Genomic DNA, 19,596 nt, shown 5'->3' with positions numbered 1-19,596 from the left:
ACTCTAGGTTCATTTTTGTTCTCATTCCCCTGATCCCACTCCTGACCTTTACAAACAATGCCTATTTTTTTCCATGTTTTCCCAGCTACTCTTCCAGAGGAACAAATTCCCTGCCTTTTTGAAGTGAAAATAAATGAAAGACCATCTGGTTTTATATAAACATAAGCAAAAGTTGTCCTTAAATTTTAGAACATGAGTATTGTGCTGTCTTATTGTACAAGTTAACAAAGCCAAACATAAACTTAGAAAATCCGCATGTTCTTCGGGCAAGTTGGCCAACAGAACTTCTGGCTAAACTAATAGGTGTGTCAAATAACCAGTCTGCTATGGAAGGGAAGGCTCTAAGCTCTCCCCAGCTGTACTGCATCCACGTACTCTTCACACCATGTAGCACTACTGAAAGAAGCCTGAATATCAAGCAATAGGAGCCAGTTAGGTCAAGTATAGTACATTCACTTGATGGAACATAATACAGCTGTAAAAGATGGTGGCCATGAAGACTAGATAACAACATGGGAAAATGCTGTGATACAATGAATGAAAAGAGAATAAGATAATTTTAATGTAGACAGTGTTTTTAAAAAAAGATGCTTATAAAAAGACTGGAAGGAAATACAAGAATATTATAATACCGATCATATGGGAGTTGGGTTTTTTCCCCAAATTGTCTATAATCTTTAAAAAATAAATTAATATTTTTATAGTCCAAATGGCAGGATAAGAGAGACAGAAGCTGTCTGGCATGGAAGCTGCAGATGTGGGTTTTAATATCCCAAGGCAGAAAGGGTAAAAGCAATTCCAGAAATACATGTTGTGTTTCAAATGATGTCAAAAATCAGAGGAGCTGGGCTTCCCTGGTGGCGCAGTGGTTGAGAGTCTGCCTGCCGATGCGGGGGACACGGGTTCATGCCCTGGTCCGGGAAGATCCCACATGCCGCGGAGCAGCAGGGCCCGTGAGCCATGGCCGCTGAGCCTGCGCGTCCAGAGCCTGTGCTCCGCGACAGGAGAGGCCACAACAGTGAGAGGCCCGCATACCGCAAAAAAAAAAAAAAAAAAAATCAGAGGAACTGTGAACAGCTGGGAAACTCAGAGAACAATAGGTGTACTGTTAGATAGTGTTAAACCTCTGAGGCTATGGACCAGAGGATGCTGAAACCCGGTGATATCTTTTGCCAAGCTCTTCCTAGTATAAGGGAAAATGAGAACATTTATGAGATAGAAATATCTCCCTGTAAAGAACCTAAGTCACAATCTGCAAGAATAGGTACCTCATATTTTGTAGTGGGTGCTGCAAGGGCCAAAGAACTGAACAGGTCTAAGGCAGTTTTATGAACCCAGGTATCTAGAGCAACTCCATTAATTAGGATGTAGGTTGAGTTGCTGCAGCAGAGACACTGAATAAGAATGTCTTTAAAAAGGGAGGGTTTTCTCTCTTACCTAAAAGTGCAGGATGGATATGGTAGCTCCATGTTTCCGAAGTCTAGACTCCTTCCTTGTTGTTGCTCCAGCCTCTTTAGCACTTAGCCACATAGTTCAGGTGGTTCACTACCATATCCACATTTCTTCCAACAAGAAGGGAGAAAGAGGGGACAGCAAGGGCATTCCATTCTCCTGGAAGGCTCACTACTTCCACTCCGGCTGTTGGCCAGAACTTATTCCCATAGCCTCATCTAACTGCAAGGAAAGCCAGAAAATGCAGTTCCTATTTGAGCGACCAAGTGCCAAGCTAAATCCGGGGCTCTATAATGACAGAAGAAGGAGAAAATGGATTGGGGACAATCCCCACAGTCAGTCACTGCCACACGCACTGACAATCTGGTGACAAGGCCCGGTATGCCTGTCTCTGGCCTACCAGAATTCAAACTTCTCCGCTTGGCATCTGGCTAACAGCTAAATTAATCTTCTAAGGGAACAATATACAAAATGATTCTTTTTTTTTTTATTTTAATTTTACTTTCTTGGCTGCATTGGGTCTTGGTTGCTGCGCGTGGGCTTTTTCTCTAGTTGCGGCAAGCGGGAGCTACTCTTTGTTGCGGTGCACGGGCTTCTCATTGCGTTGGCTTCTCTTGTTGCAGAGCACAGGCTCTAGTCACGCAGGCTTCAGTAGTTGTGGCTTGTGGGCTCTAGAGCGCAGGCTCAGTAGTTGTGGCACACGGGCTTAGTTGCTCCGTGGCATGTGGGATCTTCCTGGACCAGGGATCAAACCCATGTCCCCTGCATTGACAGGCAGACTCTCAACCACTGCGCCACCAGGGAAGTCCCTACAAAGCGATTCTTTTATTTACAATCAGCAAGTAGGAGAGAGAGGGGCACTACTTTGGAAAATGGAAGAGTCTTGCAAAAACACACTTAGAGGTAAGATATAATTTACAAGAACATAAGACTCTCTTGGAGTAGCTATTCCATCATAGTTTGACTAGAATTAGTATCTAAATAAGTCTGCTTTGCTCTTCCTCTCCCATCTGGTTCCTAGTTTTTATGTAAAACAAAATATCTCATCAAGAGAAATTGACAATATCCGGTTTGCCTGGCTTTGCTGGTATTATAGCACTGGGGCATAGTGGGAGATCACAGGCTCTGGAATCAGATTCTTCTCTGTAAAAGTAACTTCCCTCTGTGTCAGGAGTCTTCAAGACCACCCTCAGGTCTGGAGATTCATTAGGACTTACAGATCTTAGGAAAGATTTTACACTCATGGTTATGGTTTATTACAGCGAAAGGATACAGATTAAAAAAGCATGCAGCAAGAGTTCAGGAGAGACAAGATGCAAGCAAGCTTCCCATTGTCCTCTCCCAGTGGAGTAGTACGGGCAGTGCTTAATTCTCCCAGCGACGTTGTGTGGCAATATATATGAAGCATTCCCCGCCAGAGAAACTCACCTGAGCCTTGACATCCAGGGATTTAATCGGGGATTAGTCAGGAGGACAGAGAGCTCCTGGGATTGACCTTAACTACTTAGTCTCCAGTTCTCCAAACCCTGAATAGTCAAACTGATCCAGCATGGCCCAGGCCCAAGGTGAACAAAAATGCATTCACCATGAATCATTTTGTTAGCATAAAATATCTGGTGTGGCCCAAAGCCACCGGTATACAGAGACATTATTATCAGGTAGGACAAAGACTGGAAACCGAGACCCACTGAGTTTACTGCACAGCATCCATCTCCTGGGCCATAGAGTGAGGACATCACCTTCACAAGTTTGCTCTAAAAGCATGCGAGGTGTCTTGTGATAAACCTGCAGCACACATTAGTTCCCTTCACTTAGTTAGGACTTCCTCCAGTTTGAGTGTCAGAGCCCCAGACAGTTGACATAGGCAAACTGCCCAGCATCATAGGCCTGAATGAGTGTGCCCTCCCGTGCCTACACTGACAGAGAGCAGATGCTTCATTCCTTAAACGCTTTTCCTTTCAGTTAAAAAGGCATTATTCAAACCTCTAGGCATTCAGGGAAATCAGAGGCTAGAGAGAGCATTAGAATACTGTTTTGTTTGTTTAGTTTTTCTGTTTTTAAGATATCAGGATGTAATTGACCACAGATAACAAAAAAACCTGACTAACATATTTAAACAAACCTTTTTTTCTTATATAACAAGAAATCTGGAGGAAGATGATTATGGAGATTGATTCAGCTGCTCAGTAGCATCCTTAAGGACAGGCTCTTTCCCTCCTCCTCCTCTGCCATGCTTGGCGGGCTGATGGCTTTGTCCTTAGGCTTCACACCTCATGGTTACAAGGCAGCGACTGTAGCTGCAGGTAACAGCCTCGCCAGGAGGGCAGCCAGGGCAGAGAGAGAACTTTGTTCAAATTCTCAGCTTTTCCTGAAATGCCCAGCAGGACTTACCTGTCTCACACACCCAATCCCCACCCTGCACACACGTGGGGCCCACCCACCTTCCTTGAGATCAAGGGATCCTTATGGACACCTAAATGAACTTGAGTTCTGTTAGCAGGAATGAAGAAAGGCCATTCTGCCCTTACAGCCTGCCACAAGTAGTCTGTTTACAATGAAACAGAAGTACTGAGGAGGTCCCCCAAGGGTTTCTCCCAAACTTTAGCCTGCATCAGAACCCCCTGGAGGACCTAGTAAAACACAGATCCTCCTCCAGACTTTCTTATTCTGTAATTCTGGGATAGAGCCTGAGACTTAACAAGTTGCCAGGTGATGATGGTGTTGCTGGTCAGAACACAGTTTGAGAACCACTGCTGTTGGCTTAGAGCAAACCTAGTTTAGGAACATTAGCTAGAGCAATGGTTTTCAGTAGGGGATACTTTGCCTTCCAGGGCAAGGAGACACTTGGCAATGTCTGGAGACTTTTCAGGTTGTCACACTGTAGAAGGTGCTACTAGCATCTTGTGAGTGGAGGCCAAGGATGCTGCTAAGCATTCTTCAAAGTACAGGTCAGCTCTCTACAATAAAGAATTATCTGGCCCAAAATGTCAGTAGTACAGAAATCCTGGTTCAGAGTGATTTTGTGTTATTAGACCTCATAGGTTTGATCTCAGAGAGGCAGCAGTGAGCGGTGGCGCGAAGCTAGATCTTAATTCCCTGCCCAGGAATTGCACCTGGGTAGCCTGGATGAAAACCAGGAATCCAAGCCACCAGACCCCCTGGCTCTTGCCCCCAGTGAAAAATGCATTTCTCACGGAGGCAAAAACTGTAAAAACGGGTACGAAGTTTATTATTAGAGACATACCACAACAACAAGTTGGGAGAGCACACAGAGAATGTTTAGTTAAGATAGAAGCAAGGCAGAGATGCACACCTGGAGAGAAAGGGTGTGGGCGTCCCACCTAATGAGGAGGAGTGCAGTAAAGAAGCGGTTAAATCATTTACATAGGGCAGTTCTTCCGGGTCTTTGTTTACCTTTGGCCAATTACCTGGTTTCTTTTTCCACACCTGACCTGCCCTAGCACCCTCCCCAACATGCGTGCGCAACTTTTTTCCAAGATGGATTCCAGCCCAGAGGCCTATGGACCGCCTTAGCATCACATATTATCGGATGGTGCCCCCTCCTTTTTGACCCCCAAGGAGGCTTTCTGCACACATGTAGTGTCTCCCTTGCCCCAAGGATGGGAAATGTATGACCTCTTGTTCTTTTCCTCAAACGGGGTTTAGCCCCTCTCTGTCCCTGCCGTGACTGTTATCTTAAGGCATCCACAGGAGACAAAGCCTGGCTGTTTACCCTGTCTCTGCTGTTACTTCCATTTCAGAGAGCAAACAGGAGGCTGGCTGTAAATGCCTAACCTGGAGCCCACCTATCTCCTGTCTCAGGAAATGCAAACAGAAGGCTAGTTACTTGTAAGCGTCCGGCCAGAAGCCCAACTTTTTCTCCCCCCAAGAAATGTGAACAGGAGGCCAGTTGTAAATGGCTACCCTGGAGCCCATCTATTTCCTGCCTTAGGTTCAAAGTGAAAGTTCTTAATTTTTCATTTGAAGAAGCACTTTCTGAGTAACAATATTCTCATTTGGAAAGCACAGTCATCTTCAGAGCAGTTTGCCTAGTGGTGGTATGCAGGCTTTAATCTATTTTCTTATTTACTCAGGATTAGCTGTTGTAGTAGCTTGAAATGGTAACTCAGATTTTTGTTGTCTTTTTTTTTAATAGCAGGTTTATTGAGATATAATTCACATACCATACAGTTCACCCATGGAAAATGTACAAATCAGAGGCTTTTAGTTGTACATCCATCGCCACAATCGATTTCATTACCCCAAAAAGAAACTCTCTAGCTATACTCCCCAGCCCCAGGCAATCACTAACGTACTTTCTTTCACTCTATATTTGTCTCTTCTGGACATTTCATCTGAATGGAATTGTAAAATATGTGGTCCTTTGTGACTGGCTTCATTCACTTAGCATAGTGCTTTCAAAGTTCATTCATGTTGTAGCATGTATCAGTACTTCATTCCTTTCTGTAGGAATAATGTTCCATTGTACAGATACTCCATATTTTGTTTATTGTTTCATCAGTTGATGGAAACTTGGGTTGTTTTAACCTTTTGGCTGTTGTGAATAGTGCTACTATGGACATTCATGTACAAGTTTTTGTGTGGACATATGTTTTCATTCCCCTTGGGTATATACCTAGGAATGGAATTGCTAGGTCGTATGGCTCTACGTTTAACCATTTGAGAAACTGCCAGGCTTTTTCCATTTGCCATTCCTACCAGCAGTGTATGAGTGTTCCAGTTTCTCCACATCCTTCTCAGCACTTGTTATTATCTTTCTTTTTTATTTTAGCCATTCTACTAGGTGTGAAGTGGCATCTCATTATAATTTTGATTTGCATTTTCTTTATAGCTAATGATGTTGAACATCTTTTCATGTGTTTATTAGTGGTAAGTCAAATTTATGTCAGACTCAGAGTAAGAGTCTTGAGCAGAGACATATAGAATTGGCATTTAAAAGTCTAGACTCAAGGCAAGGACTGAGAGCAAACCCACTTATCTGGAAAATAGACAAGATAGAAGTAGTGGGTTATATCACTGTCTGAGGGTGTAGCCAAGAACTAGAAAATTTTAAATTAATGACTGAATCAGTGGAGCAGGATTCCGAATTGATAGATGTCAGGGATCAAAAGTCGAGGAGTTTCCTGAGTTGGAGATGACGGAATCTTGTGTTATTTAGGACGTTGTACTTGGTCCATTCTCCCCAGCCGGGGGGCAAGAAGTCCTGCAGATGTGAGGCAGGACAAGTCTCCATCTGTGGTGCCAGAGGCCCTGACAAAGCAAGAAGAGGAAACCCAAGAAAGGTGCATACTGAGGAGGCAAAGTAGTTTCCACTGTGTTCAGGTGCACCTATATTTAAATTTGCTTTTGTAGAAACTATAATGAGAAGCATCACCACCACAAAGCCAAGCTTCGCAGAGTCAAGGATCGTTTAGTTCATGAAGTAGAACTCCGAGATGAGAGAATCAAACAACTTGAAAATGAGATCGGAGCCCTGCAGCAACAAATGGAAAAGGTGAGGCGAAAAGGTGGAGAGCTCACTGGTGATGCTGGTGTTGGTCATCTGGAGGAAGCCCACTCGTTTTTTTAATGTATTTGTGGCCTCTTCATAGCCCAGGTTTCCATTTCTTTTCTTTGCACCCTTTTTCAATTTGAGTAATTGTTTAAGCCCTGCCCCAAAGTGTGTAAGACTCATAGCGATGCTAGATCAAATTAGACACTGAGAACATTCTGCACCGCTGCTTAGGACTAGTGTCTTGCCTTCAAACGAAAGTACCTTCTTAATCACCCTGCAGCAGAGACTTCCAGACCACCCTCCGTAACTCATTCCTACATCATGCAGCCTTCATTTTGCCTCACATTTCTGTCAGTTTTAAATGGCAGTGAAAACAGGTGACCCCTATTCTTTCATCAGTCCTTGACTAGAGCCTTCAGGCTGTTTCCTAAATATCCCCGGTTTCTTTGTCTGTCTTGTCGCCCCTGTGTGACTTTCTAGTGTGTGGGTAAGAAGGAAATGGGACAGATGAATGGGATCAAATGACATATGGCCTTGAGAGCATTAAACTACATCCATTCAAAATGGAGAGCAACTGATTGGGCCAGGAATGTTTCCCTTCTGCAGATCCCCAGCCCATTTCAGAATTTTGAAAACATTGTCCTCAGTCTTAAATTACTCATTTCTTCACCCAACAAATTTTCATCATACCACCACTGTGTGCCAAGGATACCAAAACAGTTGATGTAAATTCAGTTATTCCATGGGCTATTATAGGACTCCAGGGTAAGAATCCTTAGCTTATACACAGAAAACATTTGAGGATTATAACAGATGGGTCACCATTGTTGTGTTTTTAGTTTTAAAAAATCCTCTTGATACTCTAAACTGTAGTAAAAAAGGAAAATATGTTAGATTTTGCAGCACCCTCCTGTTTTGGCACTAATTCATCCAACTTTTAAAGACTCAGACCCACAACTAGGAAGACAATATAGAAAGTATAACAGAAGAAAGTAGCAACCCTGGTTCATGGGCCCCCCAGAAATATCATCGACCTATTCTGTATTACCCATTCTTCCTTGTGATGCCTGCCTTCCACTTCCAGGCTTACATGGCAAAACCAGCCTCCTGCTTTCAGCAGGCCTGTTTCCTGACTGTACTGTGTTCCAGTGTACCCCCAAAATCCATGTCTACCCAGAACCTCAGAATGTGACCTCATTTAGATGTAAGGTGTTTTCAGGCATAAACAGTTAAAACAAGGTCATACTGGATTAGCGTGAACCCTAAATCCGATATGACTAGTATCGTTATAAGAAGAGGAAAAGACACACACAAAGACAGACACAGGGGAAGAAGGCCATGTGATGATAGAGGCAGAGATCGGAGTGATGAAGCCACAAGCCAAGAAACACCAAGGATTGCTAGCAACTACCAGCTAGGGGAGAGACACGGAACAGATTCTCCCTCAGCACCCCCAGAACTAACCCCGTCCACACCTTACTGGCCTCCAGAACTGTGAGAAAATAAATTCTTGTTGTTTTAAGCTGCCCAATTTGTAGTAATTTGTTACCGCTGTCCTAGGAAACTAACACATCTGCCCAAAAAACCACAGGCCTCCATGAAATTAACTGGAGACTGCAAGTAAGCAGAGGCGAGGAAAGAGTGGTTGGTGTTGGCCTTGGACAGACTTGGATGCAAAGTCTAGCCCTGCCGCTTGATAGTTCTGTGACCTTGCCCGAGTCCCTGTGCATCATTTTCTGCCTCTGTAAAATGGGGAAATAATCCCTACCTCACAAGGTTTTTGTGAGGATTAAAATACAAAATGCCTAACGTGGGACCTGGCACATATACATTTTCATAAATGTTATTTTCTTCTTAGTGTAAAATCTCTTAGAAGCGTGTTAATCAGTAGATGTGCCACAGTGGTACAAACCTGGAGCTCCTGATTTTACTTATTTTAGGGCCCGTGAACCAGAGCCCCGAGCATACAAAAGCTGGGCTCACTGTCGAAGCGCCTAATCTCCAGACAATAATGCCACTTTGGGGGGCTTCATTCCTTCAGCCTCCTCTTTATACAGTGAGCCAGCTGAGTCCTCTGACTGTGTGACCACCCAAACCAGATTTCCCCAAATACTTTATCCTATTATTAGAGCAGATGTCCTGATTTTTTGGTTCCAAAACATACAGTATTTCCAACGGACAGGGTGTCAGTAGCCTGCCCCACTCAATTTCCTTTCTAATCCAGTTATAACTGCAGAGAGCATTATTTGTGGGGTAGCTGCTTATATTCTCAATCCTTCTCATAAATATATTTACATAATAGCAGGCAAGACTGTTGTTAGACATTGAAGGGTCCTGGATGAAGGACTTTAAGATCTGGAAGAGTTTGTTTCAAAACATACTGTAATCTCCTTCCTTACAATTCCTTAATAATAGATGGACAGCCTTTCTTTCTTTCTTTCATTTTGAATTATAATTGACATAATATTTTATTAGTTTCAGGTATATAACATAATGATTTGATATTTATATATATTGCTAAATGTTCACCACAATAAGTCTAGTTAACATCCATCACCACACATAGTTACAAATATTTTTCTTGTATGAGAACTTTAAAGATCTAATGTCTTCGCAACTTTCTCTTATGCAATACAGTATTACTAACTATAGTCATCGTGCTGTACATTATATCTTTATGGCTTATTAATAACCAGAAGTTTGTACCTTTTGACTGCTTTCACCCATTTCGCCCACCCCTCTCCACCTCTGGCAGCCACCAATCTGTTCTCTGTATCTATGCGTCTGGTTTTCTTTGTTGCTTGGGGTTTTTTAGATACCACATATATGGACAGTCTTTTCTGAATGATCTATATTAGTACCTTATTAAAAGAAAGAAAGTTGCCGCTCTTAACCCTGTGATTCACCCATCTACCAGAGGTGGTGTTTCTCCTCCCATCCCCACTCGCTCCCACACCTGGCAGGTGGAAACAAACACAAATAGGTGAAGGCACTTGCCTGTCACCATTGACAGGCCCTTGGTGAGTGAGAAGGGCAGTTCTACACTTGTGAGCTTCTAAACTCCTCACCAACAGTGATATTTACTAATGTCTGCTGACTCAATATAAGAATGTTAGAGTTTTTTCACAAAATATAATCCTTTATCATTTTAGCTATAACTTTGCTAGCTATTGCTTCCAGGGAAAACGTTGGTAGGTAGTGAAACATGGTGTCAAGCTAGAAATCATTTCAGCATCATCACTGCAAGAATATTCTCGGTACCTGGTTTACATGCTGAACTTGCCAAGCCAACTGAGACCCTGACATTGGTTGTCAGGTGAGTTGGCTAGATTCCCGTCTTCCTCCCTTTGCCTTAAAAAGACTATAACTACAAAGCAGATGGAAATGTGTTACATGGAAATCTTTCTCAATATGGAGATTCAGAGAATTCAGTTGTATTTGTTAGTGACTCGATAACCTATGGAATTAGAATACAGATGAGAGCATTGGGACCTTACTGGGAGTTGAGCGTTCAGATATTTTTAAATGTTAACCCAAAAGAATGAGTAAATGTCCAAACAAAATACATGACATAAAATAACCAAGATAAATAGAAGAACCATCTAGCTGACAATTCAGCAAACAGATAAAGACAGACTAGAAGACAGGAGAGAAGAAGTTCACAAGGCAATTTGCTGTCAGAGTTTAGAAACAGGCTGATGCTCTTAAATGTGTGATTATTTTTCCTTCCGGGGTAATTAGGGGGCTTTATTATCCCTAGGAGAAGGCATTCCAGGACCAGATCACCACCCAAAATGATATCCTGCTCCTAGAAAAGAGGAAACTTCTGGAACAGCTCACAGAGCAAGAGGAATTGATCCACGGCAATAAATGGATAATATCTTCGGTCCAGAGCAGGTGGGTGCCTGCCTGAGTCACCTGTGAGCTCCACAAAGAGGAGGTTTCTCCCTCCACAAAGAGATCTTTCCAGAGGTAGTCCTCTGAGTTAGCGGCCTATCTGATAACTGTTTCTCTGCCATTCTGCTGTTTTTAGCAGTCCATACAAGTGGCAGAGTTGTGAAATTAAAGAGAAAAATATCATGGAGAAGGCGGGCTGGGCATTCAGATAGGCTCTTTCATGGCAACATTGCCTCCTGAGGACCCAGCTCTGCTCATTCGGGCCCTTGCCTTTGTGTGTGTTGACACTCACGTTTATCATTTGGCACCTATGGAATCAAGGTGTAGACCAAGAGAGAAGCAGGCTGGCATCCCAGCTCAATGACTTTCTGGTTTTATCTTCTTACACGAGTTACTTTCCCCACTCTGAGCCTCAGTTTCCTCATCTGCAAAATAGGCTTCATAACAGTATCTCTTTTATGGGGTTGTTGTGAGGATTAAAGGAGCTAATACATGAAAAGTTTTCAGTGCTTACCGTGTGGATAGGAAGTACTTGGTAAATGGTTGCTGCTGCTGCTACTGTTTTTACTTCTACTACTACTACTACTGAAACAAAAGCATGGGATGACTGAGATCAGAACCAGATGTAGGCTGTGTATGAACAGTGTTCATACACAGTGTATGGCTGTGTATGAACAAGATGCGACCAGATGAACAGTGTTTGAAGGGAAGCAGAGTCCCTCCGCTAAGTGGGATTGTATCCTTCCTTAAGTTTCTCAAGGGCTGGAATTGTGCCTTTCATATTCTTGCATGTAGTGTGTCTCTGTTCTCAGTATGTATTTAATGACGGTGTACAAGCCAGAGGCTTATTCATTTTTCACTTGGTCTTGGAATATGGTGGGAATTATTCTGGCAAAGTTAGTTCTAAAATCTGGCAGTGGGCTGAGACTCAGAGCTAGTGGGAAATGGGAGAGAGTTTTTAGGAAGGATACAGACATGTTTAGTTATGCCTCTGATTTATCCTTAGAGTACTTTTCCTGGATAAAGAAAATAAGCAGCTACAAGAAAACAGTCTCCGGCTCACCCAGCAGGTTGGTCTCTTAGAGCGAATCATAAGGAGCATCCAGATCCGCAGAGGGGAGGTAAGGTTGCTCTTCTCACCTTCCTTCATCTTCTGCGTGTAGCTGTAGCCTGCACTTGGCCTCATGGTGGACTGCAGCAAAGAAGCTCGCTGGCTGCACACTGGGGCAGCAGGCCTGGAGACTGCTCTTGACCAACTTTGCTCTTCATTGGGTCAGCTTTTGTTCATCGTGCTCCTCCTGTGTGATCCCAAAGCAAACTGTGTGTGTCTCCTAGCTTCTTCCTTAACACACTCTATTGTCATCACCTCTTCACTTCTCTATCTCATCATCTCAGCAGCGACATCCTGGAGGGCAAGGGTTGCATCCCATATGCCATTGTATCTACGGACAGATACTCCATAAATATTTGAGAATGAACGGATGTTAAATGTCCTCACACAGATGCCTCCTTCTCAGCTATCCTGTTTAGCATGTATTATTCTTGCCCCATCTGAGAGATGAGCCCATCTGAGGCTCAGAAAGGTAAAGTGAAGCTAGTCTGGTCTGGCAAGGAGTCAAGCCTAAGGAGAACATGTGAGTCAGACAAAAGCAATTATGTTACAAAAAACCATGCTGGCAAGTAGCCAAGTCCAGAGAGCTGCAGCAAATAAGTCTCTGTTGCCATGAGGTCCAGAGTCTGGCTGGTGAGCAGTCAGCCAGAGGGACTTCAGTAAGCAGAGTTGCATCCTGACTCCAGGATGGAGGCTGCTTGCTTTCTTCCCTGGCTTGTATCACCTGCTAGGCGTTTCTTCCTAGGATATTTCACAGTAGATCCTGCTCATTGGGTACTATTGCTATGAGCGTTAAGACCAGCATCATGTTTGGTCTCAGAAAGGTGATAGTTTCCAAGTTTTTGAGTTGTTTTGCAGATTTTATCAAAAGTAGAACTGCCACAAAAACAGAAATATAGATCAATGGAACAGGACAGAAAGCCCAGAGATAAGCCCACAAACACGTGGTCACCTTATTTTTGATAAAGGAGGCAAGAATATACAATGGAGAAAAGACAGCCTCTTCAATAAGTGGTGCTGGGAAAACTGGACGGCTTCATGTAAAAGAATGAAATTAGAACACTCCCTAACACCATACACAAAAATAAACTCGGGCTTCCCTGGTGGCACAGTGGTTGAGAGTCCACCTGCCGATGCAGGGGACACGGGTTCATGCCCCGGTCCGGGAAGATCCCACATGCCGCGGAGCAGCTGGGCCCGTGAGCCATGGCCGCTGAGCCTGCGCATCCGGAGCCTGTGCTCCACAACGGGAGAGGCCACAACAGTGAGAGGCCCGCATATGGCAAAATAAATAAATAAATAAATAAACTCAACATGGATTAAAGACCTAAATGTAAGGCCAGACACTATAAAACTCTTAGAGGAAAACATAGGCAGAACACTCTATGACATAAATCATAGCAAGATCCTTTTTGACCCACCTCCTAGAGAAATGGAAATAAAAATAAACAAATGGAACCTAATGAAACTTAAAAGCTTTTGCACAGCAAAGGAAACCTTAAACAAGACGAAAAGACAACCTTCAGAATGGGAGAAAATATTTGCAAATGAAGCAACTGACAAAGGATTAATCTCCAAAATTTATAAGCAGCTCATGCAGCTCAACATCAAAAAAACAAACAACCCAATCCAAAAATGGGCAGAAGACCTAAGTAGACATTTCTCCAAAGAAGATACATAGATTGCCAACAAACACATGAAAGGATGCTCAACATCATTAATCATTAGAGAAATGAAAATCAAAACTACAATGAGGTATCACATCACACCAGTCAGAATGGCCATCATCAAAAAATCTACAAACAATAAATGCTGGAGAGGGTGTGGAGAAAAGGGAACCCTCTTGCACTGTTGGTGGGAATGTAAATTGATACAGCCACTATGGAGAACAGTATGGAGGTTCCTTAAAAAACTAAAAATAGAGCTACCATACGACCCAGCAATCCCACCACTGGGCATATACCCTGAGAAAACCATAATTCAAAAAGAATCATGTACCACAATGTTCATTGCAGCTCTATTTACAATAGCCAAGACGTGGAAGCAACCTAAGTGTCTATCAACAGATGAATGGATAAAGAAGATGTGGCACATATACGCAATGGAATATTACTCAGCCATAAAAAGAAACGAAATTGAGTTATAGTGAGGTGGATGGACCTAGAGTCTGTGATACAGAGTGAAGTAAGTCAGAAAGAGAAAAACAAATACCATATGCTAACACATATATATGGAATCTAAAAAAAAAAAAGGTTCTGAAGAACCTAGGGTCAGGACAGGGACGCAGATGTAGAGAATGGACCTGAGGACATGGGGAGGGGGAAGGGTAAGTGGGACAAAATGAGAGACTGGCATGGACATAAATACACTACCAAATGTAAAATAGATAGCTAGTGGGAAGCAGCTGCATAGCACAGGGAGATCAGCTCCGTGCTTTGTCACCATCTAGAGGGGTGGGATAGGGAGAGTGGGAGGGAGACGCAAGAGGGAGGAGATATGGGGATATATGTGTATGTATAGCTGATTCACTTTGTTATACAGCAGAAACTAACACACGATTGTAAATCAATTATACTCCAATAAAAACGTTAAAAAAATAAAAAAGTAGAACTGCCAGATGATGTGACCTAATTTCCAACAGTTTATGGCTTTGCTTGAGCTACAACTGTTCTTAATTGTCTAGTGATTCACTCTTTTACTTAATCATTCATTCAACAAACATTTATTTATTTATTAAAGGGAACTTTATTATTTTTATTCATTTATTTTTGGCTGTGTTGGGTCTTCGTTGCTGCACGCGGGCTTTCTCTAGTTGCGGCGAGCGGGGGCTGCTCTTCATTGTGGTGCATGGGCTTCTCATTGCGGTGCCTTCTCTTGTTGCAGAGCACGTTCTCTAGGCGTGCAGGCTTCAGTAGTTATGGCACACGGGCTCAGTAGTTGTAGTTCGCGGGCTCTAGAGCACAGGCTCAGTAGTTGTGGCCCATGGGCTTTGTTGTTCTGCGGCAGGTGGGATCTTTCTGGACCATGGCTCGAACCCATGTCCCCTGCATTGGCAGGCGGATTCTTAACCACTGCACCACTGGGGAAGCCCTCAACAAAAATTTATTAATTCCAAGAACTGTGATAGGTCCTAGGAATATGGAAGATAGTTCCTGTTTTCAGAGACCTTCAGTCTAGTAGAAAAGGACAGACACATACGTGAATAAACACTATAGTATTGTCGGTGCTGAGTTACAGGCCTTAAAGGAGTATTTTTTAGGACCAATAGTTTTGAGATCCACAATATTGTCATCAAATCAAGATAAGAAATGTCACATGGGTCAGAACTACGGCATATCAAGCTCAATATCCCACGTGTGACAAAGGTACCAAGTTGTAACATCTTGACACCTATTGGAATAAACTCCAAAACTGTTTATAAACTTAGAATCTTAAGGATCCTCCAATCCAATCCTCTCATTTTACACAGGAGGGGGATAAAACCCAGAGAAGTTGAATGATATGTCAAAGGCCACATAGCTACTGCTTACGTTTCCAAGATCTGTCGATTCTCAGTGATTACCACATATGCAAATAGATCAGTATATAGATCCCTGAGATCAGACGTATCCTAGGTCGCTTCCTTTCTTGGGGCTACAGTGGTGACAGCTTGACATTCGTTGGGTGCTTACTATGTGCCTGGGACTGTTCTAAGCATTTTATGTATATTATCTCCTGTAATCCACAAAATAACCTTATGTGAAAAGCCTGTCATTCCCATTTTCACAGTTGAAGAATCTGAGACCTGGAGAGGTGAAGTGACATCATTGCCCAAGGTCACATAGCTGATAAATAGAAAAACAAGGACTGAAAACAGCACTCTCTGGTCCCTGCTCTTAGCCACTATCTCATAATACTCCAAGTCAACTGTTTCCCTTGCAGGGGCATTGCAGTAACCAGGGACATAGCCTTTGTAATAGACCATGTTGCTGCCTGTATTGTAATTCCATCCTTCTTCTCAGTTGGCTTATACACTACAAGAGAGCAGGAACTCTGCCCATCTTGTTACCCACTGCATCCCAAATACTTAGCACCTGGGTCATTGCAACAAATTCTTCACTCATCTCCTTTCAACCTCTCCTCCTCTTCTAATCTGCCCTGCCCATGCCACTAGACCCATCGTCGTGAAACACTGCTTGATTTCATAGTACTTCACGTCAAAGAGTTTCAGAGACTGCCTTTGTCTATAAGACGAAGTTTATTCATTCAACACATATTTATGGACCATATACAGTGTGCCAGGCCTCATGCTGTTCCCCATGTGGTTTAAATATGATGGTGAACAAGAGATACTCTCTGTCTTCCCAGAACTCGTGCCCAGTGAGAATGACAATCCTGTAACTGGCAACTGCCATGCGCTAAGTTCTACAAGAGCGGTAGGCCCAGAATGCTGAGGAAGCAGGGGGAGTGGTGTCTCAACCTGTCTGGAGTGGCTAGGGAAGGCTTCCGGAGTTATTGATGTCTAAACAAGAACTGAAGCCACGTAAGAACGTTCCATATTCCAAATCCCTTTCTGACAAACCTGATCAAGAGAAGCTAGCCTATTCACTGTTGCCCCAAAAGCTCTGCCGTTTCCTCCTCTGAGTCATGTATTTCCCTTGCTTGGAAAGACACATCTCATCTCCCCTGTCCCATCTTCCCAGGCTTTGTCTTTTGAAGTCCTATGGTTCTTATAGTCTATAGCCGGAGAGGTCTTTAGAAAATACATGTAGTCTGAGCCGATGACTCAACACTGCAAGGATTTCCCGCAGTCTTCAGAATAAAACCCACATTTTCTGACATGGTCTTTATATGCTCTGTGAGTAGGCCTCTGGTCTGTTTTGGTCTACATTTTTCTGAGAAAGAATATTTGGTTCTTAAAGTAATGGAGCTCAAAACAGTTACTTTTTTTTTTATGATTTAAAGGGACAGAAAATGTTTACCAGAGTATTAAGAACTCATCAAATAGAATGGAATGATTATATCAGCTAATATGAGGTAATTCATGTAGAAAAGTGGATATAAAAAGCAGGCTTGTGAAAAGCACTAACATAAAAAGTATGGCATTTAGTTATTATTTTTAAAATAATTTTATTTATTGAGGTAACATTGGTTTATAACATTATATCAGTTTCATGTGTGTAACATTATACCTTGACTTCTGTATATACTACAGCATGCTCACCACCAAAAGTTTAGATTCCATCCATCCATCCATTCCCCTTTTGCCCATTTCACCCTCCCCCACCTTCCCTTCTGGTAACCATTACTCTGTTCTCTGTATCTATGTGTTTATTTTTGTTTGGTTTGGTTTGTTCTTTTTTATTATTATTATTCCACATGTGAGTTAAATCATATGGTATTTGTCTTTCTCTGTCTGACTTATTTCACTTAGCATAATACCTTCAAGGTCCACACATGTTGTCACAGATGGCAAGATATCATTTTTATATATGTATAATCTACTTAATCCATTCATCCTTTGATGGGCACTTAGGTTGTTTCCATATCTTGGCTATTATAAATAATGCCATAGGGGTGCATATAGCTTTTCAAATTACTGTTTTTGTATTCTTCAGGTAAATACCCAGAAGTGGGACTGGATCATGTGGTAGTTGTTTTAGGAATTTCCATACTGTTCTCCATAGTGGCTGCACCAATTTACATTCCGACCAACAGTATATGAGGGTTTGCTTTTTTCCACATCCTTGCCAACACTTGTTATTTCTTGCCTTTATGATAACAGCCATTCTAATGGGTGTGAGGTAATATCTCATTGTGGTTTTGATTTGCATTTCCCTAATAATTGGTGGCGTTGAACATCTTTTCATGTGCCTATTGGCTATCTGTATGTCTTCTTTGGGAAGAAATGTTTATTTAGCTCCTCTGCCCATTTTTTAATTGGGTTGTTTGGTTTTTTGTTGTTGAAAGTATGACATGTATAGTTACCAAATATTCTATAGGTATTAGGGATTACAGTTTTTCCTCCAATTTTGTTGATATAATTGACATATAACATTGTATAAATTTAAGGTGTACAATATAATGATTTGATATATATGTATTACAAAATGATCACAATAAGATTAGTTAACATCTGTCATCTCATATAGTTACAATTTTTTTTCCTCATGACAAGAACTTTTAAAATCTACTCTCTTAGCTACTTTCAATATATACAGTACAGTACTGTTAAGTATATCATCATGTTGTACATTACATCCCCAGAACTTATTTCTCTTACAAGGGAGGTTCATACCTCTGACCACATTCACCTAATTCCCCCATCCCTGACAACCACAAATCTGGTCTCTATTTCAATAAGTTTGGTTTTTTTAAACTCCAAGTGTATATGAGTTCATACAGTATTTGTCTTTCTCTTTGTCTGACTTATTTCACTCAGCCTGATGACCTCAAGTTCCATCCGTGTTGTCACAAATGGCAGGATTTCCTTATTTTTTTTTAAAAATTTGTTTTTTGCTGAGTAGTATTCTATTGTATGCATATTCTTTATCTATTCGTCTATCAGTGGACACTTAAGTTGCTTCCATATCTTGGCTATTGTAAATAATGCTGCTATAAACATGGAGTGCAGATATCTCTTTGGAACAGTGTTTTCATTTCCTTCAGATATATACCCAGAAGGGGGATAGCTGGATCATATGGTAGCTCTATTCTTAATTTTTTGAGGAACCTCCATACTGTTCTCCATAGTGGCTGCACCAATTTACATTCCCACCAACAGTGCACGAGGGTTCCCTTTTTTCCACATCTTCTCCAGCATTTGTTATCTCTTGTCTTTTTGATGATAGCTAGTCTAACAGGTGTAAGGTGAGGGGGATTACATTTTTAACCAAAAATATATATAAAGCATAAGTTCTAGGATCATATCGCCGATGGTTTATCGTTATAATTTTTTAATATTCATCCTTTCTTTTCTTTTAGGAAACAATTAGTGACATCCCTGAATTTGAAGTATTGAATAAAATTGTGCCCTTACCAAACTCCAGGTGAGTAAAATCAAGACAATCATCCACACGCCAGAGAGTTATGGCTGCCTAGCTAGCTCTAGTTGCTGGCTTGAGAAAGCATAGCAGGGACTTTCCTGGTGGTCCAGTGGTTAGGACTCCACGCTTTCACTGCCAAGGGGGAACTAAGGTCCTGCAAAATTTGAAATTCTATTGATGCCTTAACTCTGTAACCCCAAAGTGCTGCTGAGAGATCCTGTCTATACAGAGTCCTCACACATGGCCTAACACACATTCTTAGTTTTTCAGGAACGGGTCTGATAGAGTCAGCTGGAAGTCTTCAAGAAACTGAAGAACATAGGCCAGAAGAAGCAATGGTAAACCCCAAGTCCCTCGAGTCTCTTTCGTGTTCACAGAATTCTGAAGCTGGATACATAAACGTGGCTTCTCTGAAAGAAATACATCACATCCAAGAATAAGGCCAAGTCAGAACTATGAAATCACTGGTGTCTAAAACTAGACTGATCAAAGCTGCTAACTTAAAGCTTGGGCGTGAAGGTGGAGCATGACGTGGAGAAGAGTTATGACAGATCCTCACTGGACGTCAACCAGGAGTCTTCAAAATTGCTGATAAA

General features: G+C 42.1%; 1 protein-coding gene across 3 annotated transcripts in view; it reads left to right on the top strand.

Annotated features, from left to right (window-relative positions):
- The window catches only part of CCDC30 (coiled-coil domain containing 30), a 169,267-nt gene extending 149,685 nt beyond the window's left edge, over positions 1-19,582 (top strand). For all 3 annotated transcript variants that reach the window (XM_029230822.1, XM_029230821.1, XM_029230824.1), the window contains 5 exons: positions 6,826-6,967; positions 10,728-10,864; positions 11,871-11,985; positions 18,939-19,003; positions 19,263-19,582. In XM_029230822.1, coding sequence (XP_029086655.1) covers positions 6,826-6,967; positions 10,728-10,864; positions 11,871-11,985; positions 18,939-19,003; positions 19,263-19,440 — 637 coding nt within the window. In that variant the 3' untranslated portion in view covers positions 19,441-19,582. The remainder of the gene's footprint in view (positions 1-6,825; positions 6,968-10,727; positions 10,865-11,870; positions 11,986-18,938; positions 19,004-19,262) is intronic.
- The last annotated feature ends 14 nt before the right edge of the window (positions 19,583-19,596 follow it).

This window comes from Monodon monoceros, unplaced genomic scaffold (genome assembly GCF_005190385.1).
Source record: "Monodon monoceros isolate NGI ecotype Baffin Bay Population unplaced genomic scaffold, NGI_Narwhal_1 Super_Scaffold_18, whole genome shotgun sequence".
NCBI lineage: Eukaryota > Metazoa > Chordata > Mammalia > Artiodactyla > Monodontidae > Monodon > Monodon monoceros.
Note: the sequence above shows the minus strand (reverse complement) of the source record. Positions and strands in the feature narration are given on the sequence as shown.